Genomic DNA, 24354 nt, shown 5'->3' with positions numbered 1-24354 from the left:
CGCTGGGAAGTCACCTCCTCCGCGACCCCCGCCGCCGGGGCGCGCGCTCCTCCCGGGCCAGCCCCAGGCTCGGTAGCGGCTCGGCCGGCCCGCCCCAGCTCCCAGGCCTCTTCCCCGTCTCCGGCCCGGGGCTCCTGCCGCCCTCGCCCTTGACGCGCCCGCGGTTCTCACTCTCCTCCTCGGTGAGGGGCGCGAGCGCCGAGGCCCGACCACGGGGACCGCACCTGCGCCCGCCCGCTCCCGCGCCGCTCGGTCCCGGCTCGTGCTCTGGCCTCGGCCCCCGGCCCCGCGCGCGGCGGCGGCAGGGCTCGCGCCCGGGGACAGCGGCGGCGGCGGCGGCTCGAGCCCGCGCCCGGGCCGGGGAGCGCGCGGGGCGGGCGGGAGAGGGCGCAGCGCGGCGCGGCCGGCGGGCGGCCCTGCGGAGCTGCGGCGGCATGGGCGCGGGCCCCGGCGAGGGCTGCGGGCGTCCGGTTCCCCGCCCCGCGCGTCCCGCTCCACGCGCGCGGCCGCCGCAGCCCCCGCGACCCGGGGGGAGGCCGACCCCGTAGTCGGTGCAACTTGCCTCGGACCCTTGGTGAGGAGGGGCGGCGCGCAGGACCGGGCGCGAGCGGGTGAGGCGTGCAGGCGCGATGCCTCCGGCTGGCGGTCCCCGCGCGCCGCGCCCGGCCGCGCTGCCCCGCAGCCTGTCCCGCCTGCGCGAGTGCCCGGGCCGCTCCCGCATCGTGTTGGCGCTCGGGGCCACGCAGATGGCGCTCGGATGCCTCATCGTGGCCGTCAGCTTCGCCGCTCTGGCGCTCACCACGTCGGCCCGTGTCCGCCACTCCTGCCCCTTCTGGGCCGGCTTCTCGGTGAGTGTCGGCGCGGAGCGCGGGGGCTGCGGGCCGGGGACGCGGGCCCACCACCCGCGGGCGCCGAGTTCGGCGCGCGAGCTGCCACAGCCCGGGGTGCGGCTTAAAACTCGGGCAGGAGAACTCCGGAGAGCCGACTCACCGCTTGCCGCCCTGGGAGCGTCGCTTTCCCTTTCCCCTTGCGCTGGTCCCGGAGTTACTTTTTTGCGAAGAGACAGGAGCCCGGGCGCCCTCAAGCACTGGAGGGGCCTTCGGATGAGGGTGGGCGGCGGGGCCGGCGGCTGGGCCCTGAGGCCCCTTGCGCCCAGGGGCTGAGGAACCGCCGGGGAGTGGTGGGGCTCTGGGCGACCCCGAGCGGGGTGGGAGCAGGGTGCGAGCCCGGTGCGGAGACGCGGCTCCGCGCGGCTGGCCTCCGCGGCTGGAGTCTTCGGCGCAGGGCGCGTGCCGTCGGGTCGCGGGTCAGTCCTGGCGGCGGGAACCGGCCGAACCCGCCTTGGCAGCCCACCCTCTCGGTGTACCGTAAGTGGCGCGTCCCGCCCGTGGTGGGGATTGATCCGCGAGCGCAGTGGACAGTGCGACTGGGCAGGCGGCCCGCGGGCCGCGTGGGGCGGGAGGCGTGTTTAGTGAGCTTCCTCGCCGGGAGGTGACAGATTTTCAGGCTGTTGACCCCAAATTAGAGAGGCCAGTGACTGACAAACCGCCGTAGAAGCAAAGCCACCAGGAAATCCCATTCAAAGACGTGGTTGTCTCCAAGAAATAAGGGGGAGGGGGTAGGGGGGAGGGAGGCTTTTTTTTTTTTTTATTAAAGTTGTTTTTTCCCTATATTAATAAAGAGTGAGTATATGGAAACAGGAAAGATCTATGCTGAGCAAATATTCTTTATAAAGAGAAGCCCTTGTTCTGAGAACTCTTGACGTCTGTACCTGCATTTGGTTTGCGGTGCCGGAGTATGTTTTACAGGTTTTAAACAGTAAATTCGGTGTGTTTTAACTCCATCTCCAAAAATCCAAACCAAGCCTTTGGAACGAATGTTTGCTATTTGTCCTTGACTTCTGAAATTTAAAAATTCTGTCGATCTCCGCTTTTGTTGTTCTTTTGTAATGGCCTTTGTTCTCCAAGTCTGCTGCAGGCCTTGTAAGATAAGATCGAAGCAGAACCGACTCAGTGACAGCCTGATGGATCCAAGTGTTATGGTTCATCCTAACGGGCGTGTGAATTTCCAGAGCTTATTTCAGACCAGGAGTGAGTCTTGGAGAGCTGGTTAGAACAACAGAGCATGAGTTTCAGGCTCCCAGTGCTCAAAGTAAAGAGATGGGATTGGAAGCAAGACCCAGGAGTCATGATTCAAATGGGGGCCCCTAAATACAGCCTTCAAACACATCTGTGGCTCAGTGTTCAGCATGATTTAATGTGCATTGTTTTCATGTGGTCTGAGTTTGTGTCTGCTGTGGCCCACAGGTGGCAGCTTGGTAAACGAACTGCCCTTGGCTTCTCCATGGGCCAGGTCTTCTAGCCTTGTGGCTTTGGTTCTTCCAAAGGGCATAGAGAGAGAGCTGTCTCTTAATAATGAACTTGGAAGGGGAAACAGCCATCACACATGGTAGAAAAGCTGTTTATGTGAAAAATGTACATTCAGTGTATTTTAGTCTTAAGCATTAAATAAATATGTAAAGCATTAATTCAGCTTGCATTCCCAGGGTTATTCCTTTCCACAACTATAACTTTGTAGTTCAACATCCTGCAATTCAGAGTATTCCCCACGTGTCTTGTGTGTGCAGACCTGCCTGTAGGCTCTGGGGAGAACAGTGAGCAACATCCTCTGCTTTTATTTTAGAGGTGGTAGATTGTGCCCCGGGTCCACCTCCCACTCTCCCCACCTCCTTACACCTCCTGTCTCATGGGCTTTTTTCAAACTGAATCTGCCACAAGCACCTTTAACTTTTTATTGACCTGAAGATTTTTGCAGAAACTAATGCCTTTGGCCAGTGATTTGTTATGTGAGTATTGAAACACTCCAGTCAATAATATTTGAATAACAAAATACATATTAATGTGTCTCTGGTCAATAATGCATTAAAGTTTTTTCCAAACAGTCTATACCCCTTTGCACAGACAGTGAATGGTTCCAGCAATGCTGGGACAGGTCAACATGTTGTCACAGCTGTGGGCAGTAACACTGGCCACTTGCCTGCCCGCCCACTGTGGAAACCACCTTGCAAGGACATTTTTGTCTTAAGATGGTGACCAGGATGACTGACTTTTCACAAAAATCTGCTCTGCATGACTTGTGGCTGCCTTTCCTGAAAGTGGGTTCTTAAACACTTTCTAGGTCTCTAGGCCTTCTCTGTGGTGTGTCCCTGGTGAAGAACCAATGTAAAAATAACGCCTCTATTTAAGGAAAAACAACAACCAAGAAAACAGCTTAGGTTTATTGAGCATGTATGGTGTGCCAGCTTTTACACTAAGTGTTTTCCCTGCTGTGATAGCACATTTCATCCAAGTGCAGTTCCCTGCACTTGGACTGGACCTCTGACTGGCCTTAGCTAGTGGAGTGCTGCGGAACTGAGGCTGTGTCAGGGCTAGACCTACACCCTGAGAAGTCTTGGCAGCTTGTGCAGAGTGCACTGAGGGGGAGCTGGATTAAGGAACTTGCTGTATCAGTTGGGGCTCTCCAGAGAAACAGAGCCAATATACACACACATCAGCAAGCTGGAGACCCTGGCATGTTGCTGGTGTCATTCAGTCCAAGTCTAGAAGCCCAGAAACTGGAGGGCTAGTGATGTGGTCCCCATTCTGGCCCCAAAGGCTGAGGACCAGTGGTGCTGATGTCCAAGGCAGGAGAAGGTGGGTGTCCCAGGTCAGAGACCATGAATTTGCCCTAGTTCTGTCTCTCTTGTCTTGTTCAGGCCCTTGCTGGGTTAAATGAGGCCCATCTACAAGGACAAAGGTGACCTTCTTTACTCAGTGTCCTGATGCAATGCTAATCTCTTATAGAGACATCCCCCTTGTTGTGACATACCTCAAAAGAATGTTGTCATGTCTGTCTGGGCATCCCTCAGTCAAGTGGGCACATAAAATGAAATTTCATGTCTACCCAAGGTCACACTTGGCCAGCGTCAGATTTGCACTTAGTTGCTCTGACTTGAGGCCACAGCTCTAGCCATAAGACTTTAATTGTCCACCCCCAACCCCAAGCTGGGGACAGGGGAGCCTGGTGGGCTGCTGTCTATGGGGTCGCACAGAGTCAGACACGACTGAAGTGACTTAGCAGCAGCAGCAACCCCAAGCAGTGGCTGAAGGGGCTTCGCTTGAGTTGGCTGTGAAGAGTCAAAGGTAAAGCCTCTGTAGGGAAGAAACACCTGTATCTTAGGAAAAGCACAAAATATGTGTGGAAAGGTGATGATGCAAGAGAACTTTGGAGAAGCACAAAATGACAGGAAGAGCCCTGGGGGGTCCTTGGCAAGGCTGGAAACAGGGGAGAGGGCAGCAGGCCTGGTTGGGGGAGCAGTGCTGTTTCGGAGACCTGCCTTCAAGTGGCTGTCATGTCCCAGGTCCCCTCCATTTGGGTGACTTGGCTTCCCCAGGGATAAATGCTTGGCCCCTTTTGAGAGATGATGATCTACAGGAACAGTTTAGAAGACTACAAAGGCTATGTGTATATGTGTTTAATGATCAACGAATTAATCATATATTTAAAAATTTTGTAGCATTTGGGCTCCTAGTTCCCCAACCGAGGATTGAACCTGTGCCCCTTGCAGGAAGCACTGTGTCTCAACCCCTGGACCACCCAGGGAAGTCCACAATGAATTCAGTCTTATTTTAAGTGAACTTTATATCAGAGAACAGACTAAACAGTTTTGTATATGTAATTTAAATATTAAAAAATGGAAGTAAAGGGGAAGGGAAGGAAGTCTCCAGCACTTCTGCTGGCTCTCATGGAGTATTACAGTTAACCTTTGACAGAACAGCCTCATTATTTTTCTTTGACATTTTATTTACTCCCAAGACATCAGAGACAACCGAGTACCCTGTGAATTATCCACATGGCCAGTCACATGTGTTGGTAAAGACATAACCGTTAGGAGCTGACTGTTGATGCACAGATGTGTATATATTTTCTTTTTCCTTTAAAAGCAACAGCATACTGCAAAGCAACAGGTGTTTGTTGCAGTAACTGAAAACAAAGAAGGGTGTAAAGAAAATGACGACAGTGCTTTCTTCTGTCCCAGCTCTGTACCCACAGGTGACCTGCATTAGCAGTGTTTCATGTGACCTTTCTACCCTTTGCTTTACAATCACAAAAATATTAGGATTTATATGTAATGTGTGGGACGTTTCTTTTCTTTTAACATTTTTTAATGAAAAGATTATGTCACACACCACTTACTCTGACTCTTTTATTTTGTGTGTAATAAATATGCCCAGCCATACTGATTATTCTTACTATTTCTGTCATTGTTAATGACTACGTAAGAATCCATAGGATGCATTTTATAATTTATTCAGTTCTCCTTTGGGGAGTAGCCTGGTTGTGTCAGTTCTGTGTCTCCACAAACCATGCTGCTTGTATAGCCTTAGAGGCCAGTGCTGGTTTTCTGAGCATACATTCCCCAAAGTGGAATGGCTAGTTGGAGGGGGTTCCAATTTGGTATTTCATTAGATATTGCCAGAGTTATTCTATGAAGGATTGTAGTCATCCCTGACCACAGAAACATTGCATAAGACTGCCCCTTTGCCATCATCTTCCTAGCCCAGGCTATTAGCATTCCTTAATATTTTATTCATCTGACGGAAAAAAAGATTTTTCATTGTTTTCATTTGATCTGACTTTCCATGGTTACTTCTCTGATACATTACAAGTATTGGGTTGACCAAAACCTTCATTCAGATTTTTCCATAAGATCATATGGAAAAACCCAAATGGACTTTTTGGCCAATCCAATATTTTCTTGCAGTTTTTCATTTCTCATGTGGCTTAATTTTTGATGTCTTTTGCTGTATATAAAATTTTAAAACGTTTCATATAGTCAAATCTATTAGCTTTCTTTTCCTCAGTGTCTGGGCTCTTTTCTTAGTAAAGAGGGTTGTCATTACATAGGTCACACAAACATTCCTTCACATTTCCTTCTTATGTTTTCATCTTACTTTTTACATTTAATTTTTAAATCGTCCAGAATTTGTTTTGTGTATAGAGAAGGAAATGGTAACCCATTCTGAATGAACTTTTTGGTCAACCCAATACTTGAAACTTATCAGAGAAGTAACCATGGAAAGTCAGATCAAATGAAGACAATGAAATATTTTTTCTTCCATCAGATGAATAACATGTGAAGGAATGCTAATAGCCTGGGCTGGGAAGATGATGGCAAAGGGGCAGTCTTAGTGCAATGTTTCCAGTATTCTTGCCTGGAAAATCCCATAGAAAGAGGAGCCTGACATGCTGCAGTCCATGGGGTCGAAAAGAGTTGGACACGACTGAATGACTAAACAACAACGGTGTGAAAAAAAGACCTAACTTTGTTTCCTTGCAGACCAGGTAAGGTCCTCTGTACCTGTGCTTCTGTTTGGGACTCTATTCAGTTTTACTCTATTTTACTTATTTTTTTCATTGAGATATAATTAACATACAATATTATGCTAGTCTCAAGCATACAGCATAATGATCCAGTGCTTCTATGTGTTGCAAAAGGATCTCCACAATAAGAGTATTTAACATTTGTCGCCATATATAGTTAACAAAGGAGCTTCCCAGGTGGCATTAGTGATAAAGAACCCGCCTGCAATGCAGGATACCAGGGTTTTATCCCTGGGTCAGGAAGATCCCCTAGAGGAGGGCATGGTGACCCACTCTAGTATTCTTGCCTGAGAAATCCCATGGACAGAGGATCCTGGTAGGCTACAGTCCATGAGGTTGCATAGAGTCAGACACGACTCAGCAACTGAGCATGCACACATGCACATGCACCACAGTATTTTGGTTAAGGCAACATACTGGTAAATTTCACTATCTGGTCAGGCATCTCCCTCCATACTGTTTTCTTTCTCAAAAGTGCCTTGGTTCTTCTGTAATAACTTTAAAATGTCTGTGTCTAGTTTCCAGCAATACCTATTTAAGGTTTGGATTGCAGTTGCGTTACATTGATGGAACAATTTTGGCAGTATTGACAGTTTTATCGTATGGAAGCTTCTAGTTCAGGAACACAGTTGCATTTTCATTTCTTTGTCCTTTGTCTTACACCTTTCAGAACATCTCTTATGGGAGCAGATTTTCAGTCTCCCCTAAACTTTTTTTGAAAACTAGTTCGTGAGAGTTTCCTGGTGGTCCAGTGGCTAAGACTCCATGCTGCCAATGCAGGGGTCACTGGTTTAATCTCTGGTTGGGGAACTAAGATCCCACATGTGGCACAGTGTGGCCTAAACAAAACAAAACAGAAAACTCAACCAGTTCACATGGTCATCCTAGAAAAACCTAAGTGAGGACACATCAATGAAAGAGATGTGCGATCCCTACAAGTCAGGACATAGATGCGGCCAGTCCACTGGGAGCCAGAGCTGCAGATGAACAGCTGACGGTGGTGGGGAGTGAATGAAAGCATTGACAGGCTATGGGAACCCCGAATCACCTTGAGTTATTCACCCCGAAAAGTGGATGAACGCCGGAGAGGTGCTCTGGGTTTTCTGGTTGGGGGTGAGAACAGCCACCTTGCAGGGATGAACATGCAAACCTGGGACCATCTGAGAAACACACTGTGAGTTCTTCCTTCTACAAGGTCAGTGCCTCGCCCTGAGCAGAATGACCAGAAACAGAAACCAAACTGAGCAGGACAGGAACACCGACAGCAAGGAGGCATAGATTAGGATGGTGCAGGTCGGGGGACTCCCAGAAACTGCTCCAGCAGCAGTAGGAGATCCTGGGCAGAGAGAATGGCCTTGGAAACAGGGTCTGCAGGGTCTGGAGCTGGAGCAAAGGGCCAGGGTGGGGATGAGTGTCCCCAGATTCTGGATTGAATGCTGAGAAGCAAGTAAGTGGATACGTAGAGATCTCATTCTTGAGTCTTTAAGATCGGTAGAGCCCAGCTGACGAAGATGTCCTATGTGTGTGCATCTGACTCTTTGCGACCCCACAGACTGTAACCTGCTAAACCCATCTGTTCATGGGATATTCCAGGCAATAACACTGGAGTGAATTGCTATTTCCTTCTCCAAGGGATTTTCTCAATTTAGGGATAGAGCCCGAGGCTCTTGGATTGCAGTTGGATTCTGTACTGCTTTGCCACTGGGGAAGCCCAAAGCTGTCCTAGCTCAACCCTTATTCTTTAGGAGCTTTCTTTTCCCAGATTGGGAAAATCTACCTCATACATGGGGAAAGAAAAATGGAATATGATCTCAGTTCAGTACAGTTCAATTCCGTCGCTCAGTTGTGTCCTACTCTGCTGCTGCTGCTGCTACGTCGCTTCGGTTGTGTCCAACTCTGTGTGACCCCATAGGCGGCAGCCCATCAGGCTCCCCCGTCCCTGGGATTCTCCAGGCAAGAACACTGGAGTGGGTTGCCATTTCCTTCTCCAGTGCATGAAAGTGAAAAGTGAAAGGGAAGTCACTCAGTCGTGTCCGACTCTTAGCGACCCCATGAACTGCAGCCTACCAGGCTCCTCCATCCATGGGACTCTCCAGGCAAGAGTACTGGAGTGGGGTGCCATTGCCTTCTCCGTGTGTCCGACTCTGCGACCCCATGAATCGCAGCACGCCAGGCCTCCCTGTCCATCACCAACTCCCAGAGTTCACTGAAACTCATGTCCATCGAGTCGGTGATGCCATCCAGCCATCTCATCCTCTGTCATCCCCTTTTCCTCCTGCCCCCAATCCCTCCCAGCATCAGAGTCTTTTCCAATGAGTCAACTCTTCGCATGAGGTGGCCAAAGTACTGGAGTTTCAGCTTTAGCATCATTCCTTCCAAAGAACACCCAGGGCTGATCTCCTTTAGAATGGACTGGTTGGATCTCCTTGCAGTCCAAGGGACTCTCAAGAGTCTTCTCCAACACCACAGTTCAAAAGCATCAATTCTCTGGCACTCAGCTTTCTTCACAGTCCAACTCTCACATCCATACATGACCACTGGATAAACCATAACCTTGACTAGACGGACCTTTGTTGGCAAAGTAATGTCTCTGTTTTTCTATATGCTATCTAGGTTGGTCATAACTTTCCTTCCAAGGAGTAAGCGTCTTTTAATTTCATGGCTGCAGTGATTTTGGAGCCCCCCCCCCCAAATAAAGTCTGACACTGTTCCACTGTTTCCCCATCTATTTGCCATGAAGTGATGGGACCAGATTCCATGATCTTTGTTTTCTGAATGTTGAGCTTTAAGCCAGCTTTTTCACTCTCCTCTTTCACTTTCATCAAGAGGCTTTTTAGATCCTCTTCACTTTCTGCCATAAGGGTGGTGTCATCTGCATATCTGAGGTGATTGATATTTCTCCCAGCAATCTTGATTCCAGCTTGTGCTTCTTCCAGCCCAGCGTTTCTCATGATGTACTCTGCATATAAGTTAAATAAGCAGGGTGACAATATACAGCCTTGACATACTCCTTTTCCTGTCTGGAACAAGTATGTTGTTCCATGTCCAGTTCTAACTGTTGCTTCCTGACCTGCATATAGGTTTCTCAAGAGGCAGGTCAGGTGATCTGGTATTCCCATTTCTTTGAGATTTTTCCACAGTTTATTGTGATTCACACAGTCAAAGACTTTGGCATAGTCAATAAAGCAGAAAAAGATGTTTTTCTGGAACTCTCTTGCTGTTTTGATGATCCAGCGGATGTTGGCAATTTGATCTTTGGTTCCTCTGCCTTTTCTAAAATCAGCTTGAACATCTTGAAGTTCATGGTTCACGTATTGCTGAAGCCTGGCTTGGAGAATTTGGAGCATTACTTTACTAGCGTGTGAGATGAGTGCAATTGTGGGGTAGTTTGAGCATTCTTTGGCATTGCCTTTCTTTGGGATTGAATATGATATAATCTTATGCAAAATTGATTCAGAAAAGAATGATGAAATGAACATAATGGTACTATAGAAAATGAGAACACGCCAGAAAAAATCATAAACTAATATTTCAAGATAAACTAAAAGAAAAAAACAATTTGAAAGGGTAGCATCCAGCATAAATTTAGAAACTACAAAAACATGGCTTGATAACAGAAAATTATGAAATGAGAACAGATTGATATCCGGAAAGAATTAGGAAAAAATGAGTTTTAGAATGGAAGACTAAATTGTATGCAGAAGGGACACAAGAGCAAGTGGTTACCATAGTCCCAAAATAATAATACAGGATGAGAAGGAGGAAAATGAAAACAATAGCAAATAAATGAAGGAATAGACTAAGTTAGAATGTATAGGAGACAAGGACTTCCCTAGTGGTCCAGTGGCTAAGCCTCCAAGCTCCCAATGCAGGGCGCCAGGGTTCAATCCCTGGTCAGGGAACTAGATCCCACATGCTGCAGCTAAGATCAGAGATCTCCCATGCCACAACAAAGACCCAGCACGACCAAATAAGTAAATAAATAAATATTTTAAAAAAGAAAGTATAGGTGACAGGCAAAGGAGATCTATGTGTAATTAGAGTGTCCAGGAAAGGAAAAACAAAGCAATGGAATAAAATAAATGTTTAGAACTATTACTGGCAGAAAACTAACCTAAAAATAAAAGAAGACTTGAAAGTGTCCGCCATGTGATGGGGGGAAAAAATCAATGAAGAATAATCAACACAGACATATCCCTGTAAAATAATGAATGTTAAAGATTAGGCGGAAGTCTTAGTCATTTGTGTTGTGTGTTGCAGTTCTCAAAGCCAAACAAATTCTGTGCTAGAAAAGGTGAAGCAGTATTTTAAAAAGTCAGTTTGGAGGGGGCAAGTTGAAATTTCCAATTTTTAGAAAAGATTGTAGAACAGAACTAAGAACTCTGTATCCTGTCTACTAGGTTCCCCGATTGTAACTGCTTTTACTATATTTGCTCCATGGCTTGCACATGGAGACTTGTGTACACTGTCTCTCTTCCTGAATGGAAGAAAAAAAAAATCCAGTATCATTAGAGTATTTTTCTTGACCTCTTGGGGGCAGGCTGCAGATGTGATGTCCCATCACTCCTGAACATTTCAGTGTATATATCCCCTACTCAAAGACACTCTTCTATGTAGCCAGTATAAACTCCTCCAGCCTAGGAACTCAACATTAGAAGAACATCGTTGTCTGAGTCATAGATCCTATTCCAATTCCACCAACTGTCCAAAGAGTGTTCCTTTCCCTTCCTGGCCCAGGATCCTGTCCAGCAATATATGTGTGTCTTGTATCTCTTCACTCTCTTCAGTCATCCTTTATGTCTCATGTTTTCCATGATTTTAAAGAGTACAAGCCTTTTTAAAGAATAAAAAGAAATTTTTTGGCTGTGCTATGCAGCATGTGGGATCTTAATTCCCTGACCATTGGAAGCACTGAGTCTTAACCACTGGACCACCAGGGAAGTCCTGAGAGTACAAGCCTATATGCTGTAGGATAACCCTGAACCTGGGTCCATCTGGTTTATCCTCATGGTCAGACTCACTTTATGGATTCTTGGAAGTAAATGAAAAGCAGAATGGAGATATTCTCCGAATTCCTTCTGTGTTCTCTGATGAGAAATCCGTTGTGATTTAAATTGTTGCTCCCATGTCAGTTGACTTTTTCTCCTTTCATTTCCATTCTGCTATTAAATTCATCTGGTGAATTTTTTACTTCAGTGATTCTGTATTTCTGTTTTTAAAATTTCCATATGGTTCTCCTTCATATCAACTAGATTTTTTTTCTTTAGGTTTTTGTAGCTTTTCATTCATTCCCTTGCTTACTGGAGCATTTTTGTTATCACATCTTTAAAGTCTTTGATTGTTCCAGAATCTATCATTGATTGTGTTTTCCTGTGGGAGTTGGCATTGTCCTGATTCTTTGTAGGCCTGGTAATTTTGGATTATATCCTGGACATTTTGAATGTTACGTTGTGAGTCAGTCTTTGGAAACTGTGTAAATCCAGTCAAGAATGTTGCTGCTTTTTACAACACAAATGAACTTATCTACGAAACAGACTCACAGACATAGAGAACAGACTTGTGGTTGCCGAGGTTGGAGGGAGGTTGGGACGGGCAAGAATTGGGAGGTTGGGATAAGCAAATGCAAACTATTATATATAAGATGGAGGCTTCCCAGATGGTGCTAGTGGTAAAGAATCCGCCTGCAAATGCAAGAGACTCAGGTTGGATCCCTGGGTTGGCAAAATTCCCTGGAGAAGGGATTGGCTACCCACTCCAGTATTCTTGCCTGGAAAATCTCATGGACAGAGGAACCTGGTGGGCTACAGACCATGGAGTCACAAGGAGTCGGATTGACTGGTTTGATCTTCTTACTGTCCAAGGGACTCTCAAGTGTCTTCTCCAGCACCACAATTTGGAGGCATTAATTCTTTGGTGCTCAGCCTTTTTTATGATTCAACTCTCACATCCATACATGACTACTGGAAAAAAATAGCTTTGACTGTATGGACCTTTGTCATCAAAGTGATGTCTCTATTTTTTAATATGTATTTCAATATATATCAGGTGCAAACAAATACTGTTTGATTCCACTTTTGCAAGGTACCTCAAATAGTCAAATTCATAGAGTCAGAAAGTACATTGGTAGGTACCAGGGGCTGGGGAGTGGGAGGCGGGGAGTTAGTGTTTAATGACAGAATTTTAGTTCAGGTAGGTGGAAAATTCAGGAGATGAATGATGGTGAGTGTTGTATAACGGTGTGAATGTACTTAGTGCCACTGAGTTATACAGTTAAATATGGTTAAAATAGTATGTTTTATATTATATGACTTGTACCACAATAAAAAAATTTTTTTAAATAAATAAAATGGATAGTTTAGGAAGAGCAATGGGAGAAAGAAGAACCAATTACTAGCTAATTGCATTATTGCTCTTAGGAGGGAGGTAATAATGTCTAGAAAAGGAGGGTGCTCAGGGGGTTATATAAGGTGGTAATATAAAGCAGCAACTAGAACCAGTATCCTTCCTACGAACCTGCAGAGACTCAGAGAAAGTAGGGAGTGGGCAGGCCACGGACGGAAGGACGGAGTTTGTGCGTCATTGTTTTAAATATAAGGTTAAAAATCTGCAAAGCTGATGCCAGACATCCAGACTGTATTCACATTATGTAAATAGACTTAATTAGCCTGGTTAAAAAAGTTTTTCAGGTTGACTTAACAAAGCAAGATCCAGAGATAGACTGAAAATGGAGAGATTTAGAAAGACTAAAAATAAAAGGACTGGAAAAGATATACCAAGCAAATTCAAATGAAAAGAAAGCAGGCCTTGGGACTTCCCTGGTGGTCCAGTGGTTAAGACTTTGAACTTCTAGTGCAGGGAGCAGAGGTTCTATCCCTGATCGGGAAACTAAGATCTCACATGCCACGAGGTGCAGCCAAATAATAAATAATTTTTTTAAAAGGCAGGTGTCGGTCTTTTTTTTTTTTTTCAATCGAAGCATAGTTGATTTACAATGTTGTGTTAATTTCTACTGTATAGCAAAATGACTCAAACACATATATACATTCTCTTTCATATTCTTTTCCATTATGGTTTATCACAGGATATTGACTGTAGTTCCCTGTGCTGTACAGTAGGACCTTGTTGTTTATCCTTTCTATAGATAATAGATTGCATCTGCTCATCCCAAACTCCCAATCCATCCCTCCCCTACCTGCTCCCCCTTCACAGCCACAAGTCTGTTCTGGGTGTCTGAGTCCTCATTCTTGATACCAGGCAAAGTAAAACTCATATATTCTTGTTTATTCGAGATATGATATGATGTAATGCTGTGTCTTTGTGTTTTGCTTCAGTGCTGAACGTTTTTAATATGAATTCAGTTTTTGAACAGGTAGAGTGTTCTGAGGTTCTGTCCTATAGCTGCTGTACCTTTCCTGTTAAATGTACTCAAGTTCTGTGGTGTAGCTCTGTGTCATCATTGGAATTTCCCTTCTTCCAGGACTGACGACTCCTATACAGAGGCACTGTCGACTTTTGTTTCTGTCTTACTTTGAAATCATTTATTCTATTTTTAAGTAAATGTCTTGTGACTCCCCTGGTGGCTCAGAAGGTAAAGAATCTGCCTGCAACGTAGGAGGCCTGGGTTTGATCCTTGGGTTGGGAAGATCCCCTGGAGGAGGAAACAGTAACGCACTCCAGTATTCTGGCCTGAAGAATCCCGTGGACAGAGGAGCCTCATGGGCTACAGTCTATGGGGTCGTGAAGAGTCAGACATAACTGAGCAACTAACATGCTTTCATTTGTGCTTCCCATTTCTACATTCATATCATCTGTAAATCATTTTGCTTCTTTGTGTTCAGTATTTTTCATATCAACAAAAAAATGTATATGCTGCTTATTCCTTTCCTTTTGCGTTAATTGGAACCTTCATGTTGAATAATAGTGTGAAAGGAAACATTTATGTCTTGCTTTTGACTTTACGTATCTATTTAGGGAAGGTGAGATTTCTAGGCTCCTGTCCCTGGTGTGCCCAATGCAAGCCTGCTTGCATTCGGTTTCTGCATTTAGGCACTTCACTGACCTGACTTGATAGCCTCACTTGATCATCATGGCTGTTCTTACCTTCCCTATGTCCAGCTGGTGATGAAAGTTTCAGGGTTCAGTACGCTTAGGTAGACGTGAGCCTTAAAGACCAGCAGGAATTGGGGATACTGGCATTTTGGGGGGAAGGGAAGGCCTTGGCAACTAAAAAATATAGTCACAACCTAGAAGTCAAGAGTTGTTTTATCCAGTGGGAATTGTTAGGATTTCAAGCCCGGAAGACAGCATCTAAAGTGACCCTGAAAAAATAAAGTGACCCTGAGAGAACTGCCTTCTAAGGCGAGGGGAAGAGTCGGGGTATATAGAAGTTTTGTAGCAAGGGGCACGTAATCTGAATATCAAAAAATTATTGTTAATTAAAATCAGATATCTTGAACTAAGGAATTTACGGCTTTTCTAGGCATGGGAAGATGTAAGTGTCCAGGCTCAGCTCTCTGGGGCCAAATTCTGTTTCTTCATTATTCACATCCTTAATTCCTACTTCACAGTAAGGGAGTGGGGTATGTGGGGTTAGATGCCTCTTGTGCTTTCTCTCACCCTCCCCACCCCACCCCACCAAACTCCTCAGTACTTATGTTTACTAGGGAAGTGGATGATGGCTGCCAGTATTATTCTTCCTGGGCTCAGAAATTACATTTGGAAGGCTAGACTCCCTGATGACGGTGACATCCTTGTTTACCGGTATGGGAGGAAATATTCCATTTCATAGCCTTCAGTCAAGTATGTGGTAAATGTAAACAAACTACTTCCTTTGCATCAGCAGCTTTACTCCCGGAGCCTGTGACGTAACTATCTATCACAGAGACAGGTAACTTAGTGGCTCAAAAATAAACCCTTAAAATTACAGCTCATCCTTCTGCAGAAGAAAGAAAAAAAAATAGAGAGTTTGAAACTTCATGCAAAGACAGATTTTTCTTTTGAAAAATACTGAAGTGATCTAAGGATAAGAGAAGTGTTGTCTTCTCATCTATAATGAGAAATTGTACATATTGGCTTTACAGTATTGTACACTATTGGCTGATAGTGGTTACAGACAGTGATTTTTTTTGTTTTTTTCTTTTTTTGGTCACACCTGGTGGCATGTGGAATCTTAGTTCCCAACCAGTGATAGAACGTGGGCCTCATGCAGTGGAGACTCAGAGTCTTAACCACTGGACCGCAAGGGAAGTCTGCAGATGGTGATATTGAAGTACGTTTTTAGACCCTCTAACCTAGAATCTGAAAGCACTCAGAGAATGGTCCCTGTTTAACTTATTACTAAGCAGCTTAGCCACAGAGTATATGCCTATCAGAATCTTGTGATTTTTTTTTTTTTAAAGAAACATCTTTTTTTCCCCCAACTACACCCCAGAGTTTTTCACAACGGTTTACAAAGGGACACTGCCTTTGTAGAAACTAACGTTTGACCCTCTAAGAAAAAGGCAAAGAAACATGGCATCTGCTTTCTACCTGCCAGTTCATCAAATTTAGCACTGGTGCTCTCGAGTCCTCTTTTCACGCCTCCCATTGCCATTCTGTGCCAAGGCGGAGTGTGAGGCTTGGAGCTGACCCTTTTCAAGATGAGGAAATATTAACACCTAAGAGGTGTGAGCAGATTAACTGAGCTGGAGTCTGTCATAACTAGTGGCACGTAACTTCTCGACATTGACTTCTTAAAAACAGAGAGTGTGTAAATATACATATATGTATGTGTATATATAATACCCTTCATTTTATTTTTGCTATATAAAGAATAACAAAAACCAAAAGAAAATGAAACAAAAAGCCAGAAAAGCCCTGGAGCAAGGTGCCTGTCCGGTGACCTAAAGAGTTACACCTGTTGGGACTACCCTGGTGGTCCAGTGGTTAAGACTCTGCCCTTCCACTGCAGGGGGCATGGGTTTAACCTGATTAGGGAACTAAGATCCCACTTGCTGCATGGCACAGCCAAGATAAATAAATAAAATAAAAAATTTTAAAATAGAGTTACACCTGTGGCTCTTACCTGCGGTTCAGTTGGTGTGCCTCTCAAGTGAGTAGAATGGAGTCAGAGTTTAACAGAAAGAGCCCTGATGTTGTATATTGTGGTGGAAGCAGCACAATTCATCTCTCTGTTTTTTGATGGTGGTGGTGATTTTGGTGATGATGACAAAAGTGTTGTCAACTTAATATCATGGAAATTAAAATTGTTTTAACAGCATGGAAGGGTGCAAATTGAAATGCTAAACTGATCTCTCAGCTCCTGCCTTCCCCATGCCTCACAATTAAATGTTTTCAACCTTTCTGTTGTTATTTCTTTGATGCTAAATATAGTATGCCATGGGCTTCCCTGGTGGCTCAGCTCGTAAAGAGTCTGCCTGCCAATACAAGAGCTGCAGGAGACATGGGTTTGATCCCTGGATCAGGAAGATCACCTGGAGGAGGAAATGACAACCCACTCCAATATTCTTGTCTGGGAAATTCTGTGGACAGAGGATCCTGGCGAGCTACAGTCCATGGGGTCTCAAAGAGTCGTACATAACTGTTGACTTAAAAAATAGTCACAGTTTAGAAGTTGAGCACTATGTTTTATTTGGTGGAAATTTTTAGGTCTTAAGCCTAGGAGTCACCATCTCAAGTAACCCTCAGAGAACTGCTCCAAGGAGGCAAGGGGAGGAGCCAGGTTACATAGAAGTTTTGCAACAAAGAAAGGGCAGGTAGTCAGAACATCAAAACATGATTGTTAATTAAGGATAACCAGATATCCCAAGTTGAGGAATTTAGTGCTTTTCTACATATGGCAAGATGCAAGAGTCTGGACTCATTGAAATCATTCCATTCATATGCATCTCAGCTACTTGGGGCCAACCAACATCCTGCCATTTTCCTCAGAGCTTACTGTAGGGAGTGTCTGCAGCCTCATGGGTGCCAGATCACAGGTGTTATTCTCCTTCCTGGAGGGCTAGAATCGATGTTGAATGTGACATCCTTGTTTATTGACATGGCGGGAAATACTCCTGAGCGACAAAGCACACAGTATGCCAGGTGTCACTGGTAAGAGATCTGATCCATTGTGGCTCATCTTTTGCTGAAAACCTAGCCTGTTTTACATCTCTGAAAATTTCTAGGATCTTGTCTTCTTTTTCAGTATACAGTCACCATAATTAAAATTGTGATGCTCTCTTCCATTTTTCCTGCTAATTTTTCTTAATGTTCATCTTATTTTCTGTTTGCATTGTTTCCCATTTCTGCCTGAGGGTGCTAATTAAGTCAAGAAGGGTTCTTACCTTGGAATCCTGTTTGCTCTCAGGCTTTTCTGTTTGTTCTTCCAAGTCTGCCTCTTTTGTGGCTTTGATTTTCCTTAATGGTCTGGTGGTTCTTGGTGTCCTTTGGGGTTTATCATTGAAGACTAGGACTAGATTCATAGCGGTGCTTGACATGTTTTCCTTGACTTTCCTATCCTGCGCATCAAGCAAGGGCCTGACCCCGCTGTCTGGGTGTGGGTGAACCTGAGGGCGGGCAGCTTTGCCTCTGAGTATTGGGCTGGGCCTCTCCTCTCATGCGGTTGAAGTGTGTGCTCTAAGTGGACGAGACAGAAAACTCATTTCTTTGGTGCATACAGCACTGTTTCGGTTTCTGCCTCAGAGCAGAAACCAGTGCTGTAATTCTGGGGAGAGGGCATGTGCCTGGGGTCCTGAGGTCCATCTGTAGTTCTGCAGACAGACTGCAATCATCTGCATCCGGTCTCTTTTCTTGCTTTTGCCCTTGGGACCTGTCTGGGGGCTTATCTCCAAAGACTTCTCTTCCATATACCCCGATCTAGAATCTCTCATGTGGGTCCTTAGCCAGTCACTGATCTGAACTTTTTTTCTGTATCTTTCCATGGTCTTCTCTTTCCTCTCTGGCACCCAGATTAGGTGAGAACTTCAGGGGAGCTGCTCACATGGTCTGAGACTGGATGGCAAAGTCGCTACCGGTGAGTCCTGGGCTAGCTCATTGCATTACACACCCCTCTTTTTTTTTTTTAACTCTTGAGTTTTCTTACTTATTTCTTTGGCTGCGTCAGGTCTTAGTTGTAGCACACTGGACCTGTCATTGTGGTGCATAGGCTCTTCAGTTGTGGCTTGCAGGCTTAGTTGCCGCAAGGCATCTGAAATCTTCCCAGACCAGGGATCAAACCCATGCCCCCTGCATTGGAAGGTGGATGGATTCTTAACCACTGGACCACCAACGATGTCCCTCTACTCTTTATTCTTGGTGGTGTGTATTTCACAGTATTTCATGAAGGGACTTACACAGTCAGTGTGTCCGTTCTTTGATGCTGGAAACCCTCTTTGATTATTTCCTCCTGGAGGCCTGCTCTGACCACCCTCGTTCCACTCTCCTAGCCTGATTTTTATTTTCCTTCAGAGCACTCTGAGCTACCTGAAATTAAATCTGTTTGTTTGGCTGTCTCACCGGAATCAAAACCCCTGGCCTGTGTGAACCTGTATGCGCTCAATATCCATTTGTTCAGTGAATTAATGGATGCACTTTGATTCTTTATGTGTTAAAAGTTGATGGTGCCCCTTCCCCCAGGTTCTTTTTGTGTCTTTTTTTTTTCTTGTTCTCTTTTTCATTCTTTCTCTTTCTAACAGAATTCACTTGCAGTCCCACTAACTGTTTCTACATAGCAGATTATACCCACAGGTAGTAGCTAGAAAGAGGTATTTTATGTTCTCACTGGGGACGTTGGAGGGACTCTGTAGAGTGGGTCTCCACATCTTGACTGCATCAGATGCTGGCCGGGGCTACGGTTATCCTAAGGCTTGGCTGGCTGGACGTCCCAGCTGCCTCCCTCACTGCCAGGGTTACTACTGGCTGTCAGCTGGGAGCTTAGCCACGTGCCTCCTCATGGCCCCTCTGGCCTATGGTCTCAATGTGGTTGGACTCCTCCAGAGCAGACGTCCCAGGAGCACTGGTGGAAGCTGATGCCTTTTCCAGCCTCATCTCAGAGGTCACATAGTGTTGTTGCCTCTGCAGTCACAGGCCTGCCCACCTCCAGGGGAGGGGACAGAACCAACGAGTCAGACATAACCAAGCAACTGAGCACATGTATGTGCAGCAAAGCAGGGGCCTCGTGTGTCCTCACAGCAAACACAGATATGTCTGATCCTGTCTTGACATTTCCAGATTATTAACCACTGGCCCACCAGGGAAGTTCCTCATTTTTTTTTTTTTAATTGCCTTTTCCTTCATTTTTAAAATTTGTTATCTGAGTTCATATTGGGGTTTCCAGGGTGACTCAGTGGTAAATGAATCTGCCTGCCAATGCAGGAGACACAGGAAATGCTGGTGGGAACCTTGGGTCAGAAAGATCCCCTGGAGGAGGAAATGGCAACCCCCTCCAGTATTCTTGCCTAGAGAATCCTGTGGACAGAGGAGCCTGGAGGGCTATAGTCCATGCGGTGGCAGTCAGACATGACTGAACGACTAAGCACACATGTGTGTATATTTATGATACTTCCCCTGGTGAATTGGGTGGTTTAGATCTTGTTTTAGTTTTTCCGCTGGCTACTCATCTAAATATATATTTATTATATATAACCTTCTCCTTCATGGCTTAGCAGTTCTTGAATTACATCTGTTGTTTGCATGAAAATGAAAAAAATGATCACCTTTTCTATTTCCTGAGTTTTGTTCCTTATTTTCTTATTTTTAGTTTATTTATTTATTTTTTGATTGTTGTTACAATCTAACTTTAAATACCAAGTTGAAAACTCTGTTTCTAGGTTTCTTGGTGCTTGCCTTCTAAGACAGACAAGAAGACAAAGGCACTTAGACACCTTTGCCTTCCCCCTTCTTCCCGTCCAGTTGAGAAAGTGATTCTCTTTTCAATGTCATGTTTACTTTTATTTATTTATTTATTTTTGCAGTGTCATGTTTAAACATTTCCTTCCTGTAACCATTGGAAAGAGCATCTTGTGTACTCTTCTGGTGCATTTTTCCTTTTTCTTAGGTGACGTGTTGCGAGGTGTTGGGGCAAGTTCTCCTCGTTCTCTGGAGGTTGCATCAGCTGTTCTCCTCTGCAGCTCTCTGAAGTTGATAGCTGTTCTGAGATTTCAGAATTTTGTTAACTTGCTCTTTGTTTGCTTCCTGCTTCCAAGGAAGGCACATGGAACAGTGGGAACTTGCTGTGTAGCGTGGCGGCTTGGTGCCAGCTGTGCTGTGTTGTTAAATTTGGGGGGAAAGATATTTGGTATTGGTTTTCACTGTGCCATTTTCTTAATTTTTATTTTTAAAGTAAGGAAGGGGACATCCCTCGTGCTCTAGTGGTTAAGAATCCGCCTTTCAATGCAAGGGACACAGGTTTGCTCTTTGGTCAGGGAACTAAGATCCCACATGCCACTGGCCAACTGAGCCTGCTCTCTGCAGTGAGAAGCCTGTGAGCCACAACTAGAAAAAGTGTGTGCTGCACCAAAGCGCCTGTGCAGCCAATTAATTAATATTATCACATATTTAAAAAGTATGGAGGTATTTGACAGTTCAATAGCTGTTGCTAAAAGTACAGTAGTCCTGTCACTGTTCGTTTTTTACCTATAAACATTTATTGAAAATGTGAACAAAAAACTTTTTTGCATCAAAAGAAAATGGTTTTGCAATTATGAATGAGACATTTTATTTATAAAAGGATGAATAAAGGTTGTTTGGTAAAGCAAAGAAGTGCAGGTTCCCCAGACACGCCTCCAGGAATATTTTGGCAAAAGCCCATTCTTTCTTTCCATCATTGTCTTTTTGATAGAAAAGCAGCATTTATACTTTTCGAAGTTTGTGATGTGGGTAGGTAGATGGGAACTGGGGTTGCATAGTGAGGGTCTGAGTACAGGCTCCCTTTACTTTGAATATAGCTCCGAGACAGATTTGCCGAGCATCTGGGTAATTGAGTTGTTCTTCAGTCACTTGGTTGTGTCGGACTCTTTGCACACTCATAGACTACAGCACACTAGGCTACCCTATCCTTCACTGTCTCCCAGAGTTTGCTCAAACTCATATCCATTAAGTCAATGATGCCATCCAACCATCTCATTCTCTGTCAGCCCCTTCTCCTCCTGCCCTCAGACTTTCTCAGCATCAGGGTCTTTTCCAATAAGTTGACTCTGTGTGAGGTGGCCAGAGTATCACAGCTTCAGCTTTAGTATCAGTCCTTCCAGTGAATATTCAGGACTGATTTCCTTGAGGATTGACTGGTTTGATCTCCTTGTAGTGCAAGGGACTCTCAAGAGTCTTCTTCAGCACCACAGTTCGAAAGCATCGATTCTTTGATGCTCAACCTTTATGGTCCTGCTGTCACATCCATACATGATTACTGGAAAGATCCATAGGTGGAACAGCAGTCAGGGTTCTTAGTTGCAAAAACCAGAGTCTATTGTAGCCAGTTTCACAAAACTCCATGTAACCTGGACCAGTGCTAGGAATACAGCACTGGGCTGTGACAAGTGAAGACAGCTCTGTGACCACCACCTGGAAGACACCCTGCTTGCTGGGAGTCGAGTGTCAGCAGCCCTGCTAGCCATGGCTGCCTCCCCATGGTGCCTGCCAATGGGAAAGCTGTGTCTGGAGCCGAGGCCCTGCTGCAAGGGGCTGGATGAGGTCTTGCTTCTCCTTGGGTACATTCTCCAGATGGAGGAGGGATGATCAGGCAGTGCTGGGAGGCCCCAAACTGGAGAAAGCACCTCCTGCAGTAGTGTTGTCTGCCGGGGGAGGACTGCATTGGAGGCACGTGTAGCCACAAGGGAGGTGGCCTGCCTGGATGGCCAGGGAGTCAGGCAGGGTTGAGGACATGCAGTTGCTTCTGTGACTTCTCATGTTTATTAGCTCTGTGCCTGTGGGCAGGTCACTTACTCTCTATGACCCAGATTTCCTCATCTGTGAAAAAGGGCTCAGAAAGTGTGGTGTTCCATCTCCCTTCCAGAATGTATGAGACAGTACATGTTTGCTGCGTGAATGAATGAATGAATGAATGAGTGTCTTGTTGGTCCGGCCTTGGAGAAAGATAAATGAGCCAAAGAACATCATGATTGGCATGTTAGCTTTTGGTGATGAATGTTGTTTTAAATTAGAGTGTGCTTACATTTGGAGGTGATGGTAACCCACTCCAGTACTCTTGCCTGGAGAGTCCTATGGATGGAAGAGCCTGGTAGGCTGCAGTCCATGGGGTCGTTAAGAGTTGGGCATGACTGAGCAACTTCATTTTCACTTTTTACTTTCATGCATTGGAGAAGGAAATGGCAACCCACTCCAGTATTCTTGCCTGGAGAATCCCAGGGACAGAGGAGCCTAGTGGGCTGCCATCTATGGGGTCGCACAGAGTCAGACACAACTGAAGCGACTTAGCAGCAGTAGCAGTGCTTACATTCTAGTGAGTTTTTTAAATTATTATTATTTTTATTGACGTATAATTGATTTGGGCTTCCCTGGTGTCTCAGATAGGGAAAAAATCTGCCTGTAATGAGGGAGACCTAGGTTTGAACCCTGGTCGGGAAGATCCCCTGGAGAAGAGAATGGCAACTCACTCCAGTATTCTTGCTTGGAGAATCCCATCGACAGAGAAACCTGGCAGGCTACAGTCTAGGGGGTCACTCAACTGAGTGACTAACACTTTCACTTTCATTTATATTCTAGTGGGTTTTTGTTATTACTGTTATTATTTTTATTGAAGTATAGTTGGTTTACAATGTAGTAGTGTTGGTTTCAGGTGTACAACAAAGTGATTCAGCTATACATATGTATTCTTTTTCGTATTCTTTTCCATTATAGGTTATTGCAAAATATTGAGTATAGCTCCTGTGCTGTACAGTGGGCCCTTGTTTTTTATCGATTGTATATATAGTAGTCTGTACCTGTTAATTCCAAACTCCCAGTATTTCTCTCCCACCCTTTCCCCTTTGGGAACCACAGGTTTGTTTTCTGTCTATGAGTCTAATTGTTTTGTAAATAAGTTCATTCGTATCGTTTTTTTAGTTTCCACATACACCTGATATCATATATTTGTCTTTGACTTGGTTCACTTACATTCTAGTGGCTGCAGAGTATTGAAAATTCTTTAGATTTTAGCTATTTTTTTAAAAGTTAATTTATGGCAAGAACAAGGAAGCAAAAATTATCGAGAAAATTTCAGAAGATGTTGGAAGAGTAAGTGGACGTGGAATACATCTCTCTCCACGGATACATCAGGAATACACCTTCAGACACAGAAGTGCATGCAGAACACCAGCTGAGAGTGGACAGGAGTACCTGACCAGCAGAAAAGAACATATAGACCCACTCAAAACTCGGTAGGACGAAGGAACCAGGGGGAAAAAACGGGAGTTAGTAGGACTGGACCTGCCCTCAGCAGGTTGGGGAACTGAAGCAGGGGTCCAGATCCCACACCGGGGCAATTGTCTGAGTCAAAGAGGAAACATTTAAGGCTGAGCAGGAAACAGCTGATCTGTAGCAGCCTAAATGGAATGAGAATCCTTGCCGCAGCCATACATACCCTGGACAGGGACACAGGTCCCCTGGAAGGTGCAGCAGCTGGGAGCTGGAGTTTAGGGATTGTGGAGCAATCCTAGGGTGAGGGCTGCTGTTGACTGCAGAGAGACAGATCAAGGGAATATGAGGGAGGAGACTGTGGTGGGAATTGCCTGTGGAGGAAAGCCTGGCAGCCATGGAAGCAAGGTGATACTGCTGAGTCACACATAGGGTGTGGAGCCATCACCATAGCCTCTGTCCCCCAACACAAACAGCATTGGCAGCTGAACAGTAGAGAGGCTGGCCCATCAAATGCCTGACGCACTGAACTAGAGTAGGACCCCACCCAGGGAGCCCCTTTAAGTGCCTGATGTGCTGATCTACAGAGGAGGACCCCAGGCA

At 45.3% G+C, this 24354-nt stretch overlaps 1 protein-coding gene across 1 annotated transcript in view; it reads left to right on the top strand.

Annotated features, from left to right (window-relative positions):
* The first annotated feature begins 400 nt into the window (after positions 1-400).
* Positions 401-24354, top strand: part of ENTREP2 (endosomal transmembrane epsin interactor 2) — a 241340-nt gene continuing 217386 nt past the window's right edge. Inside the window, exon 1 of the mRNA XM_070358170.1 lies at positions 401-848. Coding sequence (XP_070214271.1) covers positions 630-848 — 219 coding nt within the window. The 5' untranslated portion in view covers positions 401-629. The remainder of the gene's footprint in view (positions 849-24354) is intronic.

The sequence above is a fragment of the Bos mutus genome, chromosome 21 (genome assembly GCF_027580195.1).
Source record: "Bos mutus isolate GX-2022 chromosome 21, NWIPB_WYAK_1.1, whole genome shotgun sequence".
Classification (NCBI taxonomy): Eukaryota; Metazoa; Chordata; class Mammalia; order Artiodactyla; family Bovidae; genus Bos; species Bos mutus.
This window is presented reverse-complemented; position numbering and strand designations above follow the sequence as displayed.